This window comes from Achroia grisella, unplaced genomic scaffold, assembly GCF_030625045.1.
Source record: "Achroia grisella isolate CSIRO2021 unplaced genomic scaffold, CSIRO_AGI_Agris_v1 utg770, whole genome shotgun sequence".
Lineage (NCBI taxonomy): Eukaryota > Metazoa > Arthropoda > Insecta > Lepidoptera > Pyralidae > Achroia > Achroia grisella.
The window spans coordinates 133915-154979 of NW_026713016.1; the positions used below are offsets into that span (position 1 = coordinate 133915).

Here is a 21065-nt window from a genome sequence, read left to right on the forward strand (position 1 = left end):
GACACGTTGGTGCCCGGTGCGATCCATAATTCAAGTTCACATTATTTTAAAATCCATTTAAATAATCGTTATCAGTGACGTAAAAGTTAACCGACATATTTCAATTTATCAGAACATAGTTTATAAAACAAGTTTAATATTATAGTTTAAATATCCTGTTGGAAGTATTCAGCGAGGTTTTGTTAATAATATTTCATATTTAATTAACTAATTTTAGCATAACTGTATTAATTGTTTGGTAATGTGGTTATATTTAATATATTAACATTTTATGTAGTGCTCGTATCTTGTATGTCACGAAGATCCTTGTGAAGTACAGAACTAGCTATTACCTGCTACTTTGTCTGCATTATTACTAAAATATACTACAATATATTTTTATTAGTTAACAGACAGACAGACACACGTTTGCATTCATAATATTTGTATGGGATTATTATATTTATAAATATATTTTTATACCTATATTTATTTTTACTAGTTTGAAAGGAAAATTGGTTTTTACAGTAATATTTATTTGAACAATACCGTGCTTAGTGGTTACCTACACGACTTAGAATGGTCGTGAGTTCGAATCTGACCAATGCTAACAGTGTATTAGTATGTATTTCCGACTGACTCTCTGGCGATGTAAACACCTGTAATAAGAAACTACTCAGCTAAACGATGCTAGATCACATATATATAATGATGTATTTAAAATACATCAAGAGAAATGTGCATATTAAAGTTGACAATGGCTCTGCCTAGTCCACCCGTGATTACAGTCGCGTATATATGACTATATAAATATTTTAATATTCCTAATTAATGACCTTTAATTATCGCATATAGTTCCTAGTAGCGTTAAGAGGAAAAGTGGAATATAGTGATCCGGAGCTATATTTATTCGGTTATTAATATAATTATTAATACAAAACCTGTAGTTAGTTTTAACTGGACATTTTAATTAACGACGCGGTGCCGGCTACAACATCATCCAACATGTTGCTCTCAGCTTTTGTAATATCACTAGCAATGGTAAGTCGCAATTGTTGTTTTAAATTACCAATAACCATATAATTTGAAAGGGACTTTCACTATTTTATTAATCCACTCGAAAGAAAGCAGATGTTTATTGTTTTAGTTGTATTTTTTATAAATCTCAGAAGATCGTCAATTGTTATCCGTAATGGAAAATAATTTTTTTTATATGAAAGGATATACTTTCTCTTTGGCCGCATATATTGTTTTTCAGTGAGGTGCATTTTTAAGCATAATTATGTACATGTAACCTCATCGTGTTTGATATAACAAAGAACTGACTTTATATGTTTTGAATGTGATTTTGACATCAATTTTGAAAATAATTTGATGGTTCCTCTAAAATCATTCATTTTAGTTTCAAATTGTTTTTTGTTTTAAGTTTCACTCGTTCCCAATTGGTAATAGTATTGTTTTTTAACATTGAATCTGTTGTTATCCTCAATTAGTTTCAAGTTTTATATGGATTGTCCATAGTTTTTCATTATCCCTAATTTCTAAGTCACATTCAATACACATCACATTAACGACGAGAAAGTAATTATTTACAAATTAGGGACGTAGTCTTATTATGCATATCATTACGGCTCTCAGTAGGTCGTCCTGCTACTTTATGGTTATAAAGACAGAGGAAGACCGAAAAAGAGATAGATGAACTGCGTAAGAGATGATATAGTAAGAAAGGGATTAAATAACGAGATAACTGTGAATAGAGATGAATGGTACACGTCAGGACATCTGAACGGATCTTATTAAAATTTATATGAAGATGCAGCTAAGTTGAGCGACGACATACGTAGGGTAGCGGTGATGGCTGGACGGGATGAGAAGGGCTGACGATCGTGTCCAGTGGTGGGCCTAGGAGAGGCCTATGTCCAGTCGTGAACCGCAGTGGGATGTAGCAGAAGACAGATTCTATAACGTAAACAGACATAGTAATTATCTTAAAAAAAGCACACAATGTTGCTTATAAAAAAGCACACAATGATAAATGTGTTTCCGGTTGTATTGTTTTATAATGTTAATTATCTGAAGGCGTCCCGTTTTGAGCGGGACAGTGTTTATAAATACGAGTCCCGATGTCCCCGAAACAGACTCTGTGACGCAAGATTGTCCCGTTTTCGGTAACCGTTCGAAATTTTGGGTAGATTGTTTTGTTGGTAATTAATAACTAAAAAAAATAGGTCATTCTTACTTAAATACTTCTTAAAAAGTCAAATTTGTTCCTCGATAAATATATAAATATAAATTATTTTTATCAGATAAATATATATTTATATATATATTTATCGGATATATTTCTTAATTGACAACTTTTTCTGAACAGGTAATTTTAAAAAAGAGTTTTTTTCATTGGCTGTCTGTTAATTGTGTCCCGTTTTGAGTCGAAGAATAAATCACATTATTAATAACTCAAATAGGTATACGAACTGTCGAATAACAAATTACATGTATATATTTATATATAACTAGCTTTCCGCCCCGACATCCCACGGATTCATAATATTATAAACGCGAAAGTTTGTAAGTATGGATGTTTGTTACTCTTTCACGTAAAAAGTAGTGGTTTTGATGATACTTTACATTTATATGGCTGATATATATAGCTTATAAAGAAAATAAACATAATTTTTATTGTGGTAGACTTTGTACAAAGTGGTCTGCATGAGGTACATCTATTTTAATTAGCAAGCTGTGATATGGTTGTTGGTTCAAATTATAAAAACACAGCAAACAATAAAAAAAAAGTCGAGAATATAAAAATAGTAAATACAATATATATATATATATATATAAAATTTCATATATTTCACTTTCACTTGCTTTCCTTATCTTTATATATGTACCGCGATCATGCAAAAAGATAGTGACTCAATGTATTGCATACTGTGGGAGAAAAACCACTGATTTTCAGTTACTACCTACCTAAACCACATGTAAAGGCGCTCATAAAAACTAAAACAAAATAAAGTATAAAGCCATAAGAATAGAATAGAAAATCATTTATTCAAATAAACTTACTTTGCGCACTTTTGAATAGTCATCACATTTTTTTTAATCTACGGCTCATTTGGAAAGTGTCTCATCACAAGAAGAACGAGCAAGAAACTTGTGTGTTGCTTTTTAAATAATTTTATTCTTACTTTACATTTTTAAGTTTTCAATTAACACTTTTAATTTAATTAAAAGTGTATTTTGAAGAAATAATTAGGTAATTAATAATACACTAAGAAGAAGAAAATAAAAATTTGTGAAAATGTAAAGAAAATTAAAAGAGCTTATTACGAAGCCGTTTTTATAATAATAATAATCTCAGGACAATTCACACAGCGCCATCTAGACCCAAGCTAGGTAAAGCTTGTGTTATGGGGTACTAGACAACTAATACAAATATTATACATAGATATATTATGTTTTAATACATACATATTATATATAGTAACCCGCGACCATCGCATGTAAGACGATGTGCTAAACCCCTAGGCCATCGAGGCTGTCAAATATATCTTATATATAAAATTCTCGTGTCACAATGTTAGTTACCATACTCCTTTGAAACGGCTTGACTAATTTTATGAAATTTTATATGCATATGCATATTCAGTAGGTGTGAGAATCGGCTACTATCTATTTTTCATACACCTAAGTGGTAAGGGATATCCACCCTTTATTTTATTTCCATTTTATTATTATTTAGGATTGAAAAACACATACAACCCTAAATTTTCACCCTTTATGTATGCTGTAATTTATTTAAAAAACTAACTATAAGAGTCAAAGTTGTCTGTAATAGTTTTAATCTGTAATAGTTAGTTTGAATATATATGTACACGTAAACTACCTTAACAATATATTATGAATAATGTCGTGGTTTTCCTTAGTAAAACAAAATATTTGTTTGACTGAATTCCATAACAATTGAATAATTCTTGTTGAACTAACGGTTCAGTAGTTAATTTATTAATAGTCACTTTGTTATACAAATAAACGTATTAAAAACTATCCGAAAATGCGCAATTTTGTGAGTATGGATGGACGTTTGTCATTCTTTCATGCAAAAACTACTGAACGGATTTTGATAAAACTTTACAGTAATATAGCTTATACATCACAATAACACATAGGCTATTTTCACACGGGTGAAAACCACGGTATTGGTCTGGGTGTTTTATATATACATTGTGTATGTATTTACAAAGAAAAGTATCTATGTATTGATATCAGTTGTCTAGTACCTATAACACGAACTCTGCTTAACTTGGGACTAGATGGTACTGTGTGTATACTAGTACCTAAAATATTATGTTATATATTATGGCCTGAAATACCAGGGGCATCTGGAACGCGTTGCTGACTTTTAAGAAATGTTAATATACCCTTCTTGAAAAATCCCATTCTATAGTCCCTAGAGAAGACCTCGACACATAGTTCATTAGTTTATTTATGTGCCTTTCTTACTGAATTAAACAACCAGCCAGAAATTAAACTACCTTTCTGATCATCTGGATAAATAGTGGTCTTCCACAGTGCATTTTTCCATAAACTTTTTGCGAAACAACCATATTGCAGTATAGTATATAATTTATCGTATCGGTTCGGAAATATCACCTTCCAGCAGTGATATTTCCGAACCGATACGATATTGAAACTTTCAAGAAAAGAGCTCTTTCTTAAAAGGCCAGCATTGCACTTGCAATTCACCTGGTGTTGCGGATGCTCGTTTGCTCTATATGCTATAAAAACGATGTCCCGGGATAAGCTAGTATAATTTATTTCTGTTATATTTTTCAGATTACGCCGGGGTATGTCTACTGCATTGAAGACCCTTTGGAAACTGATAAGCTGTGAGTACTACCAATAATTATAACATAATAATAATCCAAGACAATTTCCACAGCGACACCTAGTCCCAAGCTAAGAATAGAATAGAAAATCATATATTAAAAAAAACTTACACTAAAGCACTTTTGAATAGTCATCATATTTTTTTGTAATCTACCGCTCATTCGGAAAGCTGTCTCATCACAGGAAGAACGAGCAAGAAACTTGCGTAAATTAAATTAATTTTAAATAAATTTATTCTTCTTAAGTTAAGCTAAGTTTGTGTTATGGGTGCTGCACAACTGACATAAATATATACGTTTTTGTAAACGCATTAATAATATGCATAGAAAATAGAAAAACAATGGTACTTAGAAATATTTGCATCGTGCGAGGAATCAAGTCTCCTTTGATTGATCCCCCGTCCAATACAAACGAGGATCGAAATTACGAGGGCCTGGGATGAGGTTCGAACCCCTATCGGTGCCATCAGACTAAAGTATCCGTCAGGCAGGACTTGGCCTTCAACCGCTCCATAAGTGCTAGGATTTGGATAAGTGCGTATTTTGAGTACCATCTGCACTCGCCCTCTATCGTTCGGTGAGGCTGTAAAGGCCATCAGCATTACAGTAGTCTAAAAATGTAATCAAACTGACGACCACTGGCCGCCGCTGGTGGAACGCTGTATGATTTTTAGTGGCTAAAAATCCCACAACTGACTTGACCACTCTTCGACGGGTCGATATTCTTTGGAAGTTTTTCCACACATAAAAACATACACATATCGTTTTTAGAATTAAAAATCCAGGGTCATCAATATGACTATAATTTAGTGTATATGTCTATATTGGAGGCTTTCTTCTTTAGGTGTTTTTCATTATTCTTATATCAATTTTATGCTATTGATTGTTAGGTTCTCATTAATAATATAAAGTTTGTGAGGTTGTGGGGTGTAATGTACTAAACCAATTAAAAAACATATTTTACTAATAAAAGACACGTTATTTATGAATATCGTAGGCTGTAACGTCACGCTACGACCATTTTTTTATGGATGATAATGGAATGGTGCACCCGCCTGCGCTAAATGTTTACGCTGGCGGGGCACCAGTGGAGGATGATAAGATGAGCATGAGGTCAGGTCAGTTAGTCCATCGTGACAAATTCACCAAGAATTTATCACGATAGTTTCCAGGGGGAACCGCGTGGAGGTCAACCTGACATGGTACATTGCTAGCAATAAGATCATCAGTCCATATTACTAACAATCTCCTTTGCCTTCCGCTACGACCATTAGGAGCGGCTACAATGAAAAATGTTGCTAAACCCAGAAAATATAACCCAGATGAAGTTGCGTAGTCTCTAGAAAGTACTCTTGTATTGTACTGCGTGTTAATTAGGATAAACTTATTAAACTTATTTGTTTTAAGAGAATAATGCGTTCGAAAATAGTTGACTTTAATAGGTATATTTTGTAACCACAAATTTATTTATTAATATAGAAATATTTCAAAATACTCAGTGTAAATTACGTAAGCACTATTGCATGTTTGAATAGTAAATAGTAATATTAATATATTACTTATAATAATAATATTCTATATTTGTATTAATGACTAACTTCATTTGTCTGGGGAATAACGTATGTATACGATGATGATAATGGAATGGTGTACGCTGCAGCCTCCAGCCTGGTAGATGACTTACGTTGGCAAGGCACCAGTGAGGATGAGACAGAATTGGATTGTTAGTAATGTGGATTAATAACCCTATTGCTAACAATGTCCCATATCAGGTTGATCTCCACCTAGAAACCATTGTGGTAAATTGCCATTTGCCAAAATTAGCTAACTGACCTGACTACATGCTCATGTTATCATCCTCTGGTGCTCCGGCAGCCTAGACTGTTGGCACAGTCCTTATTCCATTATTATTATCTAAATATATATAACTCAAATGTGACTGACATAGTGATCTATCAACGCACAGCCCAAATCGCTGGACGGATCGGGCTGAAATTTGGCATGCAGGTAGATGTTATGACGTATGCATCCGATAATAAAGGATTTTGATTAATTCTATCCCCAAGGGGATAAAATAGGGGATGAAAGTTTGTATGAAACTCTATCAATTTTAAACCGATCGGGCTGAGATTTTGCATGCATAAACTTACTATGACGTAGGCATCCCCATAGAAAGGATTTTGATAAATCCTCCTAACGCGAACAAAGCCGCGGGCAAAAGCTAGTCATCCATAAAATAAAACCCTTGAGTGGAGGATGATAGGATTAGCATACGGTCAGGTCAGTTTGTCAATTCATCATTAATTCACTAGGAATTTACCACGATACTTTCAAGGGGAACCGCTTGTCAGGATAACCTCCATCCTGACATAATACATTGCTAAATTCAAATTCAAATTCAAAAATCATTTATTCATGTAGGACATTTTAGCCGCTTATGAACGTGAATGGGGTTCACATTACTAACAATCCATTTTCCCTCAAGTAGTTTTATTTTTTAATTCATAATAATGGAATGATGCGCCCACCTGTGCTACCGGTTTACGGGGTTACTTGCGGGGTACCAGTTGTGAAGGATGGAGACCAAGACCACGAACAAAGAAAACGGCACCGGTACAGTCATAAAATAATTGTGTATTATATAAACATAAACATGGATGGAAAAAGGTATAAAAATAGTTCGCAACACCAGTGGAGGACGATGAGAAGGAGCTGAATATAAGGTCAGGTCAGCTTGTTTTCCATTCCATGTACAACACAAAACTTAATAGCATATGATGCTCCTCACTAAATTCATCCTGAACTTCTAATCTCTCTTAATCCTAAACTTTAATATATTTTTTTATTTATAATAATGTACAATCTCATTTGTAAATATTGAGTACACGGTTTCTTGTCAGTTCTCTATATTGCCTGTAATAGATCTATATGAATATGTATATTGTTTTAATTATTTATTACTTTTTTCAGTTCCATAACATCGGAGCTTTCAACGGTAAGTAAAATTATTGCCATTATTTTTACTTGCATATGAATGCGGTATGTAATCTTCTTGTAAATTTTACTACTGTTGTATCATTTTCCTTGACAAATAACGCCACTATCTTACGTTATTAAGATAAACAGCTTCTCTTTCCCCCATATATAACGAGTAGCTAGCATATTATACAACAATCTTAAATCAACAACTGATATGGATGCATTTTTTTTATAAATAAATACATATTATTAATAGAAAACACCCTGACAAACAAGCATACTCATGAATACAAATTTTGTACCATGCGAGGAATCGAACCCGAGACCATAGGATAGTGAAGCGATATTCTAAACCACTAGATCAGAGGCTGTCACCTTCGTATTCTAACAATCCCTTCCGCCCTCAGGCTTACTATTATTTGTGTCTATACCAGCCTGATGATACATACGATGTACGAGCTAATTGTGTTGATTGAATTTATACATATCTTGAAATATTAAAAATGTGTTTCATTAGTAACCACTTTTTTTTCCAGGAACGTTGTGTAACAATTACCCCGAACCTGTAAGTATATCTCTTGAGACTAGATAATATGGGTTAATAAAGTATGAAATTAGCTGTTCTACAGTAAAAGATATTTTGAAGTGATATATAACCTTCATTGTGTAATATTTTCGAGTGAAACTTTTTTCACTGCATACATATGAGATTCTTCTTTTCAAAAATGTGCAAAACAAAATTTTCGTCTTTCAGTTGTTTTTTTTATTCAGCTTATACGTGAAAGATACTTCGACAATCCGAGTCATTTTTTAAACGAATTCCGACGTGAACTAACACGGCAGAAACTTCTCGCAAAATCAACGTCACGTTAGAGAGGAGACTGTTAATGAAAGCATCGTGCTTTTTTGCTTTAAACGCTTTCGCAGTGTTAACTTCTACTGCAACGAATCACGTGACCACACAGGTGAATAACGCTGAATTGATGAAGTTGGTGGAGTCAAACTACTAGGAATTAATGGCATGCTTTAACGTTTACTTTACTTACTACTATACTTACTATACCTACATGAAGGAGGACTACTAGCCGAAGGGTATAGTGTATCGGCGCTACCGTGGCAGATTGCCGTTGTCAGTGCCGACCACACAGACAATATCAATATATTAGTCTTTAAATATTATTTCATATGTATCTTAGTTTATAAGGTATTTATAATATGGGTCTAGTTGCCGGAAATAAATAATAATATTTGACATCTTTTGCATCAAATCAATAATTTAAAAAAATTGATAATGGTTTACCCATGATTGATATACAGAAAGAAATGCGTGTTGAAACTTGTGTTGCCTTCTTGACTCGGTACAGAAATGAAGGAATATTGCATCGAATTGTGACATGTGACGAAAAGTGAATCCATTAAAATAACCGTAAGCGAAAAATGCAATGGCTGACCTTAGGTCAAACGCCGCAACTGTACCTTAAAGCAAAGCTTACCGAAAAAAGTAATGGTAACTGTTTGGTGGTCTCATCATGGTGTTATTGACTGTAGCTTCCTCAGGTATAGTCAAGCAATAGCAACAGAAGTTTACTGTTGAACTTCGAATAATAATGGTGAAACTGGCAGTGAAACAGCACTGACTCGAATCGATGTTCACCATTATTGCTGAACGATAACGCAAGACCTCTCACTGTATGTAAAACCTTTGTAGCTCTACAATTACAATTCTGCAGTTAGAAACCAGAGGATCACGTCTATACTCGCCAGACCTTACTCCAATAGTCGACCATTTTTCTCTCTGGCAATGGCGCGAATAGTGAAAATACACAGCATTTTTGGAAACTCTGGATACAAGGTCACTTGCTTTACATAATCGTGGTTACAAAAGTGGTTTACCAACTGTCGAAATCTGAATATCGGTGATCTTGTACTTACAAATTGCGATGCACTATCATCGAAATTGTCCTTGGGTCGCGTTTCAAAATTTGCATAAAGTTCCTGATACATAGTACGAGTGATCACTATACGTATAGCTAATAACCCCGAGTTTACTCGTCCGGTTTCTAAAGTTCCACCGTTCCACTTCCGTTGGATCAGGATTCAGATTAATATACTAAATAATAATTTAACAAAATGTTTATATTTCTTCATAAAATTTATTCACATTACACATATTATACAGTCCACTAATCTCGAGGTATATTTATACATTAGATATTTTAACTCTATTTTATGTAGACAACTTATTTATTTATAGAAATAGAAATAATCTTCATTCAAATAAACTTAATATAAGCATTTATGAATAGTCGCATTTATTTTTATTCTACCGCTCATTCGGAATGCAGATTCATCACAAGAAGAATGAAGAATAAACTTATATGTTGCTCTTTTAAACAAATATTATATACTTATATAATGTACATACTAGGGATTTTAATAAATTAATTTAAGGTCCTCTAGGGTACCAAGACTGGAACAGTGTAACTGGGAAATCTTGGCGAAATTCAGTGTGGGACATGTTGGGTTTTTGTAATGACTTGATTTTAGAAATTCCCCCCCCACCTGCACCCGGAGTAACGTTTGCACGAGAGATTCTGCTTGCGGCCGCATGTGCAATCGCCACTGTCGCTTGAACATGAACATCGAGAATGCGGATGCGAGTTTGTCTAAATTTGGCTAAATAATTAATACATATCACAAAGTGATCGAAACTGAGTACTTAACTGTAGAAACGGACACTTGCGTCTATAGCCGTCAAAGCGAAATTCACTATGAGGCATGACGGTAATAGCCGTCTAAAACGAAACGGTCAGTTTTGGACACAGCGGCTATAGCGGCACAAATGCGCACTTACCGGCGTATAAGTAGAAGCTTAGTGTCATGTTTTGGAAACAATTGTTTAGGTTGAATTTTGTTTTCCACCTGTTACACGATTTGCAGCTTCAGTATGCACGTGGTTGCGAGGGGAGTAGTGCGATCGTGTTTTCTCTTGAATTGTGTCAAAATTAAGTTTATTTAATCAGGAAAGGTGAAACTATACTTATTACATTCTAAAAATTACAAAATCATTAATAAGTTAATTTTCGAACTTCACTTGTTTCTACTGTCCGTGAATGTGTTAATAACATCAGAATGTTGTGAGTGCGTCTTTTATTTAGTCCCGGGACACGTACCAGGTGGTGGAACAATTAGGCGAGTCGCCATCTTTATCCAGCCATTCAATATTGAAAAATTGAGCATATCAAACAGGTATAAATATATTCAAGTTTTACTTATTAGTAATGTAACTATGGAAAAATATATTTGAATTTAAAACGTTTATCACTTAAAGTAATTTGTTTTTTTCTTTTTCAGAGCAATGAAAATAAATTCTTGTAGAGTCTGCGAAAATCTGGGGTATGTATTGCAAACTGAACTTTATAGATTATAGAATATAGAATAATAATATGACTTGCCCCTTTAAAATCCTAATAAAAATTGAATATGTGTGAGCATTTCGAAGCTTACTTAGGCTGTTGATATACAGTCGGTTAATTGTCAGGTTGTTCAAATGCGACTAACGTTCCCATGGATTCTGATTTCCACTTGATTGCTACGCTTCACCTTTTTCGCAGGTGTACAGAAAGTTAGTCATATTAAGGCAAATTGATAACTAATATGCTACATATCAGTAGAATTTATATTTATAAAGTCGTAAGTAAATTTACTTAAAAAGTGTAACTTCATTACATGTATAAAACAAAGTCGCTGTCGCTGTCTGTCCGCCTCTATATGCTCACATCTTTAAAACTACGCAACGGATTTTGAAGTGTTTTTTTTAATAGATAGAGTGATTCAAGAGGAAGGTTTATATGTGTAATACATGTACACCCGGACGAAGCTGGGGCGAGTAGCTAATATAGTTATAAAACCGAACATTGAAGGCATAAGTCGCTTTCTCTCATCTCATTTACTGATACATGTTGGATACAGGGCTTCTTGTTATATGTTAAAGATATACATATATAATTTGGATATTATAAAGTTGTTGGTTCCTTGCGTATACGACGGCTATTTGGTCTAGCGGTTTAGCACACCGCCTGACTGCCGATGGTCGCGGGTTCGATTCCTCGCAGGGCATAAACATTTCTTCATGAGTATGATTGTCTGTATCGGTCTGGGTGTTTTCTATGTATAGGTAATATGTATGTATTTACGAAAAAAATAATCTTATTAATTTGTATCAGTTATCTGTCTCTAGTACAAATACCATAACACAAGCTTTAGCTAGCTTAATTTGCGTCTAGATGGCGCTGTGTGAATTGTCCTGATTATTATTATACGTATGATCGCACACCCCTTTGTCTACCTCATGATGCCTCTCATTCTGTTATTTTATATTGGACATATTCTGAACTTTTGGAGAGGAGAATGATTTTTTTAAATGTTATTTATTTTTTAATTTTATTTTTCAGATACACAAAAACATCGACGCCAAGGTCAGTACCATACATTTACATTCTATAAATATAATGTTTGTTACTCTTTCACGCAAAAACTACAGAACGGATTTTGATGAAACTTTTAATAAAAAAAAATATATTTTGAAAAATTAAAGAAATAATAATTTGGTGTATGTATCGTATTTATATTCATATGTATGTGACACTCCAATTTTATTTATATGTATAGATTTCTAAAAACATTTTAATCCAATATAAATAAGCAATTATTTATTATACATTCCACATATAATTTATCCTTATATATTTTCGTATAGTACATATATCTATTTAATTTACAGCTTTAAACTCATTGTGAATAAATATACACACAATTTATTCACAATGAGTTTAAAACTATATAATTATTTATATTTTTATACAAAATTTTATATTATTGACTAATATTAACGGAAAGAAAACCACGAGTGTAATTATCTCAATCTATATATTAAGATTTAAAAAAATAAAAGGTCAATTACAACGAACTTAGACCTTTTGGTAGAAAAACAGGTTCTTAAAATATTATAGTTTGTTGATTAAAAGAACACATATATTTTACAGAATTACATCAGAGGACCTAATTGAGTCATTAACAAGCTAGTGAGTATAATTTTTATAAAACCTGTAAATAAACAGAAAGAAATGGCTTATAAGAAAAACATACAAATCAATGTTGCATATTCCATCTTAGTATTTTATGCGTACATCATTACTACAAAGTAATTTCACTTCCATAGTATTATCACCCAACAACCGAAAAACTGAAATTATACTAAATTATTTGTATTTCTTCAAATGAAATAAAATAAAAAAATAATTTATTCATGTAGGACTTTTAGAAGCTTGTGAATGAAAAGTTTTTAGTATTCCTAAACTTTTTGTGTATATATAGATATTTGTAATAATTATTTTTGTATTATATTATTTTTCAGTATATGTATTGATATATGTCCTTTATTTATTTATAGTCTAATTTATACGTTTCAATATCCAACTGTTAGTTGCGTTAGTGTTATCTACTCACTACCGGCTGTGCCGCGCTGTGTTGTGTTAACAGGAAGAGATCTCTTTTAGTGCTAAGTCCACCTTTCCTCAAATTGCATCTAATTTATATTGTTACTATAACTACTGGTCCAATAAAGAAAATATATCTTTCAGATCAACGCCAGCGGAAACAACTATCACATCTTCGCCATCTACAACGTTGTCGTGAGTATGTTTTTTATAACAAAGTACTAAGTCCACGTTTCGAGCACAATAGATCTATGTAGGTCGCAGTGCTACAGGTGCTACAAACATCTGACAATAGCCCAAATAACCCAATAACAAAAAAAGTCCACGTTTGCTCAAATTGCCTCTTATTAATATTGTTACTGTATCTATATAGTCCAATAAAGAAACTATATCTTTCAGATCAACGCCAACGGAAACAACATTGACGTCGCCTACAACATCATCGTGAGTATGTTTTTTATAGCATAGTATTTAAGAAAAGTGTTACATATGAATGTGGATGGTTATAAGGGCAGAGGAAGGCCGAAAAAGAGATGGATGGACTGTGTGAAAGATGATATGGTAAGAAAGGAAGTAAATAACGCGATGACTGCGAACAGAGATTAATGGAAGCGAAAAACATATTACGCCGACCCCAAATAAATGGGATAAGGAAGAAGCAGATGATGATGATGATGAGTATTTAAGCTTACGGTTCACCTGATGGTAAGAAATTACCGCCGCCCATTAGAACCCAAACCATGCAATTTCAAGTGCTTTGCCGGCCTTTTAAGAAGTAATAATAATTTATAAATTTTAAAACATTAAATTTGTTGATACTCTCTGTATAAGCTAATGATTATATTAAAATAATACATCAATAAACAGCTGGTATCTTAATATCGATTCCTGCATGTATTATTACAATAATACGAAATTATTTTCAATATAAAAATCTTACATTTCAGAACAACGACGCCGAAAAGCAGTACCACATCGATACCAACTAGTGTGTGAGTATTAATTCCTTAATATATGATTATTAATAAATATATATTACTATTGCTGTTACTATATTATATTTAAATTAACTTATAAAAAATATAATACTTAAATATTATAATTTAGAAACTTATTTTTGTAGGTTTCCATGAGAGAAGATAACATCAAAATCATCAACTACGTAGTCGTGGATATTTTTATTTCTTATGTATTAAGTTATGATTTTAATACAGCTTGATTAATTGATAAAATAATAATAATATGTATCTATAAAATTTCTGTATCTATTATTATAATCAGTTATATATTATCTACATTTCAACTGAGGTCTTTGTAGACTTTGTTAAAAGTTGTCTACATGGGTACCTCAGTCTCACCTACTGCATCCGCCAGGAACCTTGTATTGTAAGATATTTTATACGCTTATGAATGAAACGCTTTTTGTATTTCTATTTATTCATGTATTTATAACAATGTAACGGCTTGTATGAATTAGAGTTTTATCCAAATTAAAAACTTGTTTTTTTACACTGTACACCTTTTCTAAAAGTTGGGCTAAAAAGGACTTGTCTCCAGAGCCGTAAAACATATTAATAAAAAAAAAAGAAGCACAGATACAATTATACAATGCAGACAACTAGTTTATACAGATTATGATAGTATGAAGCTAGAACAGAAGAGAAGAAGAAATTTACAGTAGAATTATGAGATAATAAATATAAGCAAATGGAAGCAGCACGCATTCACCCTTGATACTGATAAAACAATGGCGGCGTGAACCGATCTAAAATTTAAAACCGAAAATTTTGAATTTTGAATGGTCTGGTAGCCTATTTCGCCTCCAGCTTGCATTCAAACAAAACCGGTGTTCCATACCAATCCGTTAACACGCAAGCTCATATATCGAGATGTCGAGACATGTGGTGCACTCGATTTCGCTTTGAGTATTAAATATATTTTATCTTCGGGCTACTTTAATGATGTTACGCTGCTGGGCTTTACAGTTTTACCGGGCGATAGGGGGCGACTACAGATGGTAATCCAAACCTGCGGTACCTGATGGTATTCCAAATTCTAAAAACGATATGTGTATGTTTTTATGTGTGGAAAAACTTCCAAAGAATATAGACCCGTCGAAGAGTGGTCAAGTCATTTGTGGGATTTTTAGCCACTAAAAATCATACAGCGTTCCACTAGCGGCGGCAAGTGGTCGCCAGTTCGATTCCTTTTTCAGACTACTGTAATGCTGTTGGCCTTTACAGCCTCACCGAACGATAGAAGGAGAGTGCAGATGGTACTCCAAATACGCACTTATCCAAATCCTAGCACTTATGGAGCGCCCAACTCCCGCCTCACGGATACGAATTTTGCCTGAGTGCACCGATAGGGGTTCGAATCTCTGCTCAGGCTGTCGTTATTTCGATCCGAATTCGCATAGTCCTCCAATCCATTCACGCGCAAAAACATATATATCGAGATATGTTGTGCTCTGGGTTTCGCTTTAAAGATAGCATATAAATTATTTTATACTATACAAAACGTACATATATTTATAAATTGGAAATTTATATATGTATATGCTAATTATATCCACACTATCTACAATAATTATGTTTATATTTATATTATACTTCAGTATATCTATTGACAAACGTGCTTATTATTTTTTGTTTAATTTCTCGAATTTCAAATAATTATTGTTAAATTTGTACAAATTGCCTATAATTTATATTGTTACTGCAACTACTGGTCCAATAAAAAAAATATATTTTTCAGATCAACGCCAGCGGAAACAACTATCACATCTTCGCCATCTACAACGTTGTCGTGAGTATGTTTTTTATAGCAAAGTACTAAGTCCACGTTTCGAGCACAATAGATCTATGTAGGTCGCAGTGCTACAGGTGCTACAAACATCTGACAATAGCCCAAACAACCCAATAAAAAAAAAAGTCCACGTTTGCTCAAATTGCCTAATATTAATATTGTTACTGTATCTATATAGTCCAATAAAGAAACTATGTCTTTCAGATCAACGCCAACGGAAAGAACATTGACGTCACCTACAACATCATCGTGAGTATTTTTTATACCTCATTATTCAAGCTTGCAGCTCACCTGATTGTAAGAAATTACCGCCGACCATGAGAACTCAAAATACCAGGGTAACTGCAAGTGCGTTGCCGTCCTTTTAGGAAGTTTATATGGTTGCTGCAAGGTTGATTAAAAAATCGTACTGAGCAATAAACTTATTAACTTTGTTGATGATACTGTATTTCTTGGTGTCACATTAGACGCCAAACTGCAATGGGGAGCTCATATTTCTAAATTAGCGAATATACTTAGTTCTGCCGCTTATGCGGTAAAAAGAATTAGACAATTAACAGACCTGGCAACGGTTAAACTCGTTTATTTTAGCTATTTTAATAGCATTATGTCATACGGTATTTTATTATGGGGCAAAGCGGCTGATATAAATACAGTATTTATTTTGCAAAAGAGGGCCATCCGCTCCATTTACGGTATGGGTTCCAAGGAGTCTTTGCGTGAATGTTTTAAAGAATCAAATATCCTCACCGTTGCTTCTCAATACATCTACGAAAATATTATGTATGACAGGAAAAACATTAACAGTTTTAAAAAAGTAGGTGACTACACTAATAAAAGCCTACGTAATGTCAACAAACTAGTTTTACCTAAGTGCCGTTTGACGAAAGTTAGTAATCGTTTTATGGAAATTGCGTAAGATTTTACAGCAAACTCCCAGAGTCTGTAGTCAATTTGCCAGAAAAAAAATTCAAATGTGTCATAAAATATTTTCTTTGTAAAAAAGCTTATAAAAATGACTGAATAAATGATAATAATGTTTTTGTAAAAAATATCTAACTCAAAATTCATAGCGCTGACTATGTTATCAGATTGAACAGAGATTAAGTGCGTAGCGGTTTCTGTGTTGATTGTCGTATGCCTAATCCTTGTTAATTAACAACAACTTTCTTACTTAATCTTCTTGTGATGAATATGCATTCCGAATAAGTGGTAGAATAAAAAAATTTGACTATTCAAAACTGCTTATATTAAGTTTATTTGAATAAAGATTATTTCTATTTCTATGACATTTAGAATTTCGAAATTTGTACTGTAAACAGCAAATAGCTTATAAGAAAATATAACATAACAACTAATTCATCAGTCACATCTTTGCCGCGAGTATTACTTGTATACTCTCTGTATAAACTAATAATTATAATAAAACAAAACATTTTAATACATCAATAAACAGCATGTATCGTAATATCGATTCCTGCGTTTATTACTGCAATAAGTTAGAAATTATTTTCAATATAAAATCTTACATTTTAGAACAACGCCAGAGAAAAGCAGTTCCAACATAAGTAGTATGTGAGTATTAACTCCCTAATATATAAATTATAATAATCAATCAGTCAATCATCAACTACGTTGTCGTGGATATTATTTTTATTCCCTTTGTATTAAGTTATGATTTTAATACAACATTAATAAAATAGCAATAATAAGTATCTATCATTTCAATTGAAGTAGACTTTGGAAAAAGTCGTCTGCACCTCAGTCTCATTTACTTCATTCGCCAGAAACCTTGTTTTGTAAGACATGTTTCCGTTTTAGGATGAGATAATCAGGTATATAGGCAACAGTTATCACTTACCATCAAGTTGTCGTTAACTTATCTGCCATTCTAATTACATAAAAATATATAAAAACTTATATTTCACATCCATAGTTATGAAAACAAACATCACATTGACGTCACCTACACTGTTGCCGTGAGTATGAATATACTCGTGTTGTATAGATATTCATACTCACGGCAACATTATTTCATGTAAATTATACCCCTCATGCGTTGTCAAAAAATCTTCGTACTTTATGCCTACGTCATAACTACAAAGTAATTTCACTGCCATATTATTATCTTACCCACCAACCGAAAAACTGAAATTATACAAAATTTTTTGTATTTCTTCAAATCAAATGAAATCAAAAAATCTTTTATTCATGTAGGACATTTCAAAAGCTTGTGAATGAAAAGCTTTTTGTATTCCTAATCTTTTTGTGTATAGATGTTTGTAATAATTATTTTTGCATTTTTATTATATTTCAGTATATATGTATTGATACAGGTTCTTTATTTGTTTTTAGTTTAATTTGTACATTTCAATATCGACTGTTGACTGGACGAGATCTCTTTTAGGGCTAAGTCCATTTCTCTCTTATTAATATTATTGCTATACCTACTGATGAAAAATTGTTTTTCAGAGTAATACCAGGAGAAGCAAGTAACACATCAACGTCACCTACAACGCCGTCGTGAGTATGTTTTTTTATAGCATGGTATTCAAGCTTGCGGTTCATCTCATGGTAAGAAATCCTTGCCACCCATGAGAATCCAAAATACTTGGGTAATTGCAAATACGTTGTCGGCCTTTTAAAAAGGAATAAGCAATTTATCAATTGTAAAATAGTAAATTTATTGATTTATATAAGAATGTTGTAAATAAAAATGATATAATATATTAGAAGCATAGTATAGTAATAATTTTCTTCAAGTTTTCGGTATCTTAACGTTATGCTTTTATTCTTTTACTAACTGTAAAACTAAACAGGAGCAAGTTTATAAGATAATCTGAAGTTTGACATTTAATCGTTTCCAAAGTTGTGTTAATGTTATAATTAAATAATTCGCTTAATACTGTTAAAGTAAATAACAACTAATTCACCAATCACACCTTTGCCGCGAGTATTACTTGTATACTCTCTGTATAAAACAAAACAATTTAATACATCAATAAACAGCAGGTATCTTTATATCGATTCCTGATGTATTATTGCAATAAATAAGAAAATATTTTCAATATAAAAATCTTACGTTTTAAAACAACGTCAGAGAAAACCAGTTCCAACATAAGTAGTATGTGAGTATTAACAGCCTAATATATAAATTATAATAATCAATCAGTCAATCATCAGCTACGTTGTCGTGGACATTATTTTTATTCCCTTTGTATTAAGTTATGATTTTAATATAACATTGATAAAATAGCAATAATAAATATTTATCTTTCTTCCTAATCTTTTTGTGTATAGATTTGTAATATTTTCTATATATATTATATTTCAGTATATATGTACTGATAAATTCTTTATTTATTTTTAGTTTAATTAGTGCATTTCAATATCCAACTGTTAGTTGCGTTAGTGTTATCTACTCTCCAGTGGCTATGCCGCGCTGTGTTGTGTTGACTGGACGAGATCTCATTTAATGCTAAGTCCACCTTTGTGCAAATTGCCTCTTATTAATATTGTTACTGTATCTACTGATACAATAAAGAAAAAAAAAAATTTTCAGAAAAATGCCAGCAGAAGCAAGTAGCACATCGACGTTATCTACAACGTCGTCGTAAGTATGTTTTTTATAGCTTAACATTCAAGCTTACGGCTCACCTGACGGTAAGAAAATATCGCCACCTATGACACTCAAAACACCAGGGTAATTGCAAGTGGGTTGCCGGCCTTTTAAGAAAGAACAAGCAATTTAAAATTTGTAAAACAGTAAATTTATTGATTTATATAAATACTATATATGTATAAATAATAGATATATAAATAATTATCTTCAAAGTTTCGATATTCGACCAAGGTGGTAGAGTGTGATGGCAGCTATGACTGCCTCCTGCTGTATTTATGAGTCAAATTGTATTCTGTTGAGAGCCATTTCCGCTGCTGTTGTTCAGGTTGTCTCTATACATTCAGTAACTGATGAGTAAGCAAGCCTCAGAAAAATATTAACATAAAAATCTTATATTTCAGATCAACGACAACGGAAAGCAGTTATACGGACCCAATTAACGAGTGAGTATTAATTCTTTAATACATTAATATAGTTAATATATAATTAATAATAATTATGTCAATCAGAAGCTATGTTATCGTGGATATCATTTTTAATACCTTTCATCAGTCAAATTTCTGTATGTATATATTATTTACAAGAAAATATAATTAAATAACTCACTTAATTATATTAAAGTAAATAACAACTAATTCATCAGTCACACATTTGCCGCGATATTATTATAGACATTGCTTGTAGATATTGCTTTGTAGATATTGCTTGTAGACTCTCTGTATAAACTAATGATTATAATTAAACAAAACATTTGAATACATCAATAAACAGCAGGTATCTTAATATCGATTCCTGCATGTATTATTGCAATAAGTTAGAAATTATTTTCAATATAAAAATATTACATTTCAGAACAACGCCGGAGGAAAGTAGTTACTCAGACCCAACTACTGTGTGAGTATTAATACCCTAATACATATTTAATAATAATAATAATAAATTATGTTAATCATCAGTTACGTTGTCGTGGATATAATTTTTATTCCCATTATATTAAGTTAGGATTTTATTAAAAAAAATATAAATTAGTAATAATAAGTATGTATCAGTGAAATTTCTGTATATAATATTGTAATCAGTCGTAAATTATTTACATTTCAATTGAGGAAAACTTTGTAAAAAGTCGTCAACAGGTCAGGTGGTACCTCAGTCTCACCTACATATTTCGCCCGCCAGGAACCTTGTTTTGTAAGATATGTTACACTTGAAGGATGAGATAATCAGGTATATAGGCAACAGTTACTACTTACCGTCAGGTCGGTCGTCAAATTATCTACCATTGTAATAAAA

The 21065-nt window shown here is 32.3% G+C and overlaps 1 protein-coding gene and 1 long non-coding RNA gene across 3 annotated transcripts; both read left to right on the forward strand.

Moving 5' to 3' along the window:
* Window positions 1–16440, forward strand: LOC131850559 (uncharacterized). 2 transcript variants are annotated; one of them, XM_059200843.1, is made up of 11 exons: window positions 1–176; window positions 835–1020; window positions 4816–4868; window positions 7839–7863; window positions 8384–8412; window positions 11202–11243; window positions 12302–12325; window positions 13490–13540; window positions 13745–13789; window positions 16103–16153; window positions 16358–16440. In XM_059200843.1, exons 2-11 carry the CDS (start codon window positions 985–987, stop codon window positions 16404–16406), a joined length of 405 nt encoding a protein of 134 aa, XP_059056826.1. In that variant the 5' UTR covers window positions 1–176; window positions 835–984; the 3' UTR covers window positions 16407–16440. The 2 variants fall into 2 exon arrangements, with proteins under 2 accessions (XP_059056826.1, XP_059056827.1); XM_059200844.1 differs by lacking the exon at window positions 1–176 and adding an exon at window positions 219–238.
* Window positions 16441–18625: 2185 nt separating this feature from the next.
* LOC131850560 (uncharacterized) lies at window positions 18626–20669 on the forward strand. The gene is made up of 4 exons (XR_009357848.1): window positions 18626–18676; window positions 19716–19766; window positions 20177–20218; window positions 20628–20669. It is a non-coding gene; the product is annotated as an uncharacterized LOC131850560 (long non-coding RNA).
* The last annotated feature ends 396 nt before the right edge of the window (window positions 20670–21065 follow it).

Excerpts from the sequence above, each read along its gene's own strand:
- LOC131850559 (XM_059200843.1), top strand. The coding sequence starts at position 985 with ATGTTGCTCTCAGCTTTTGTAATATCACTAGCAATG. Across the intron at positions 1,021-4,815 it reads TTGTAATATCACTAGCAATG|ATTACGCCGGGGTATGTCTA; the intron begins GTAAGTCGCAAT and ends TATATTTTTCAG. Across the intron at positions 13,541-13,744 it reads TCGCCATCTACAACGTTGTC|ATCAACGCCAACGGAAACAA; the intron begins GTGAGTATGTTT and ends TATATCTTTCAG.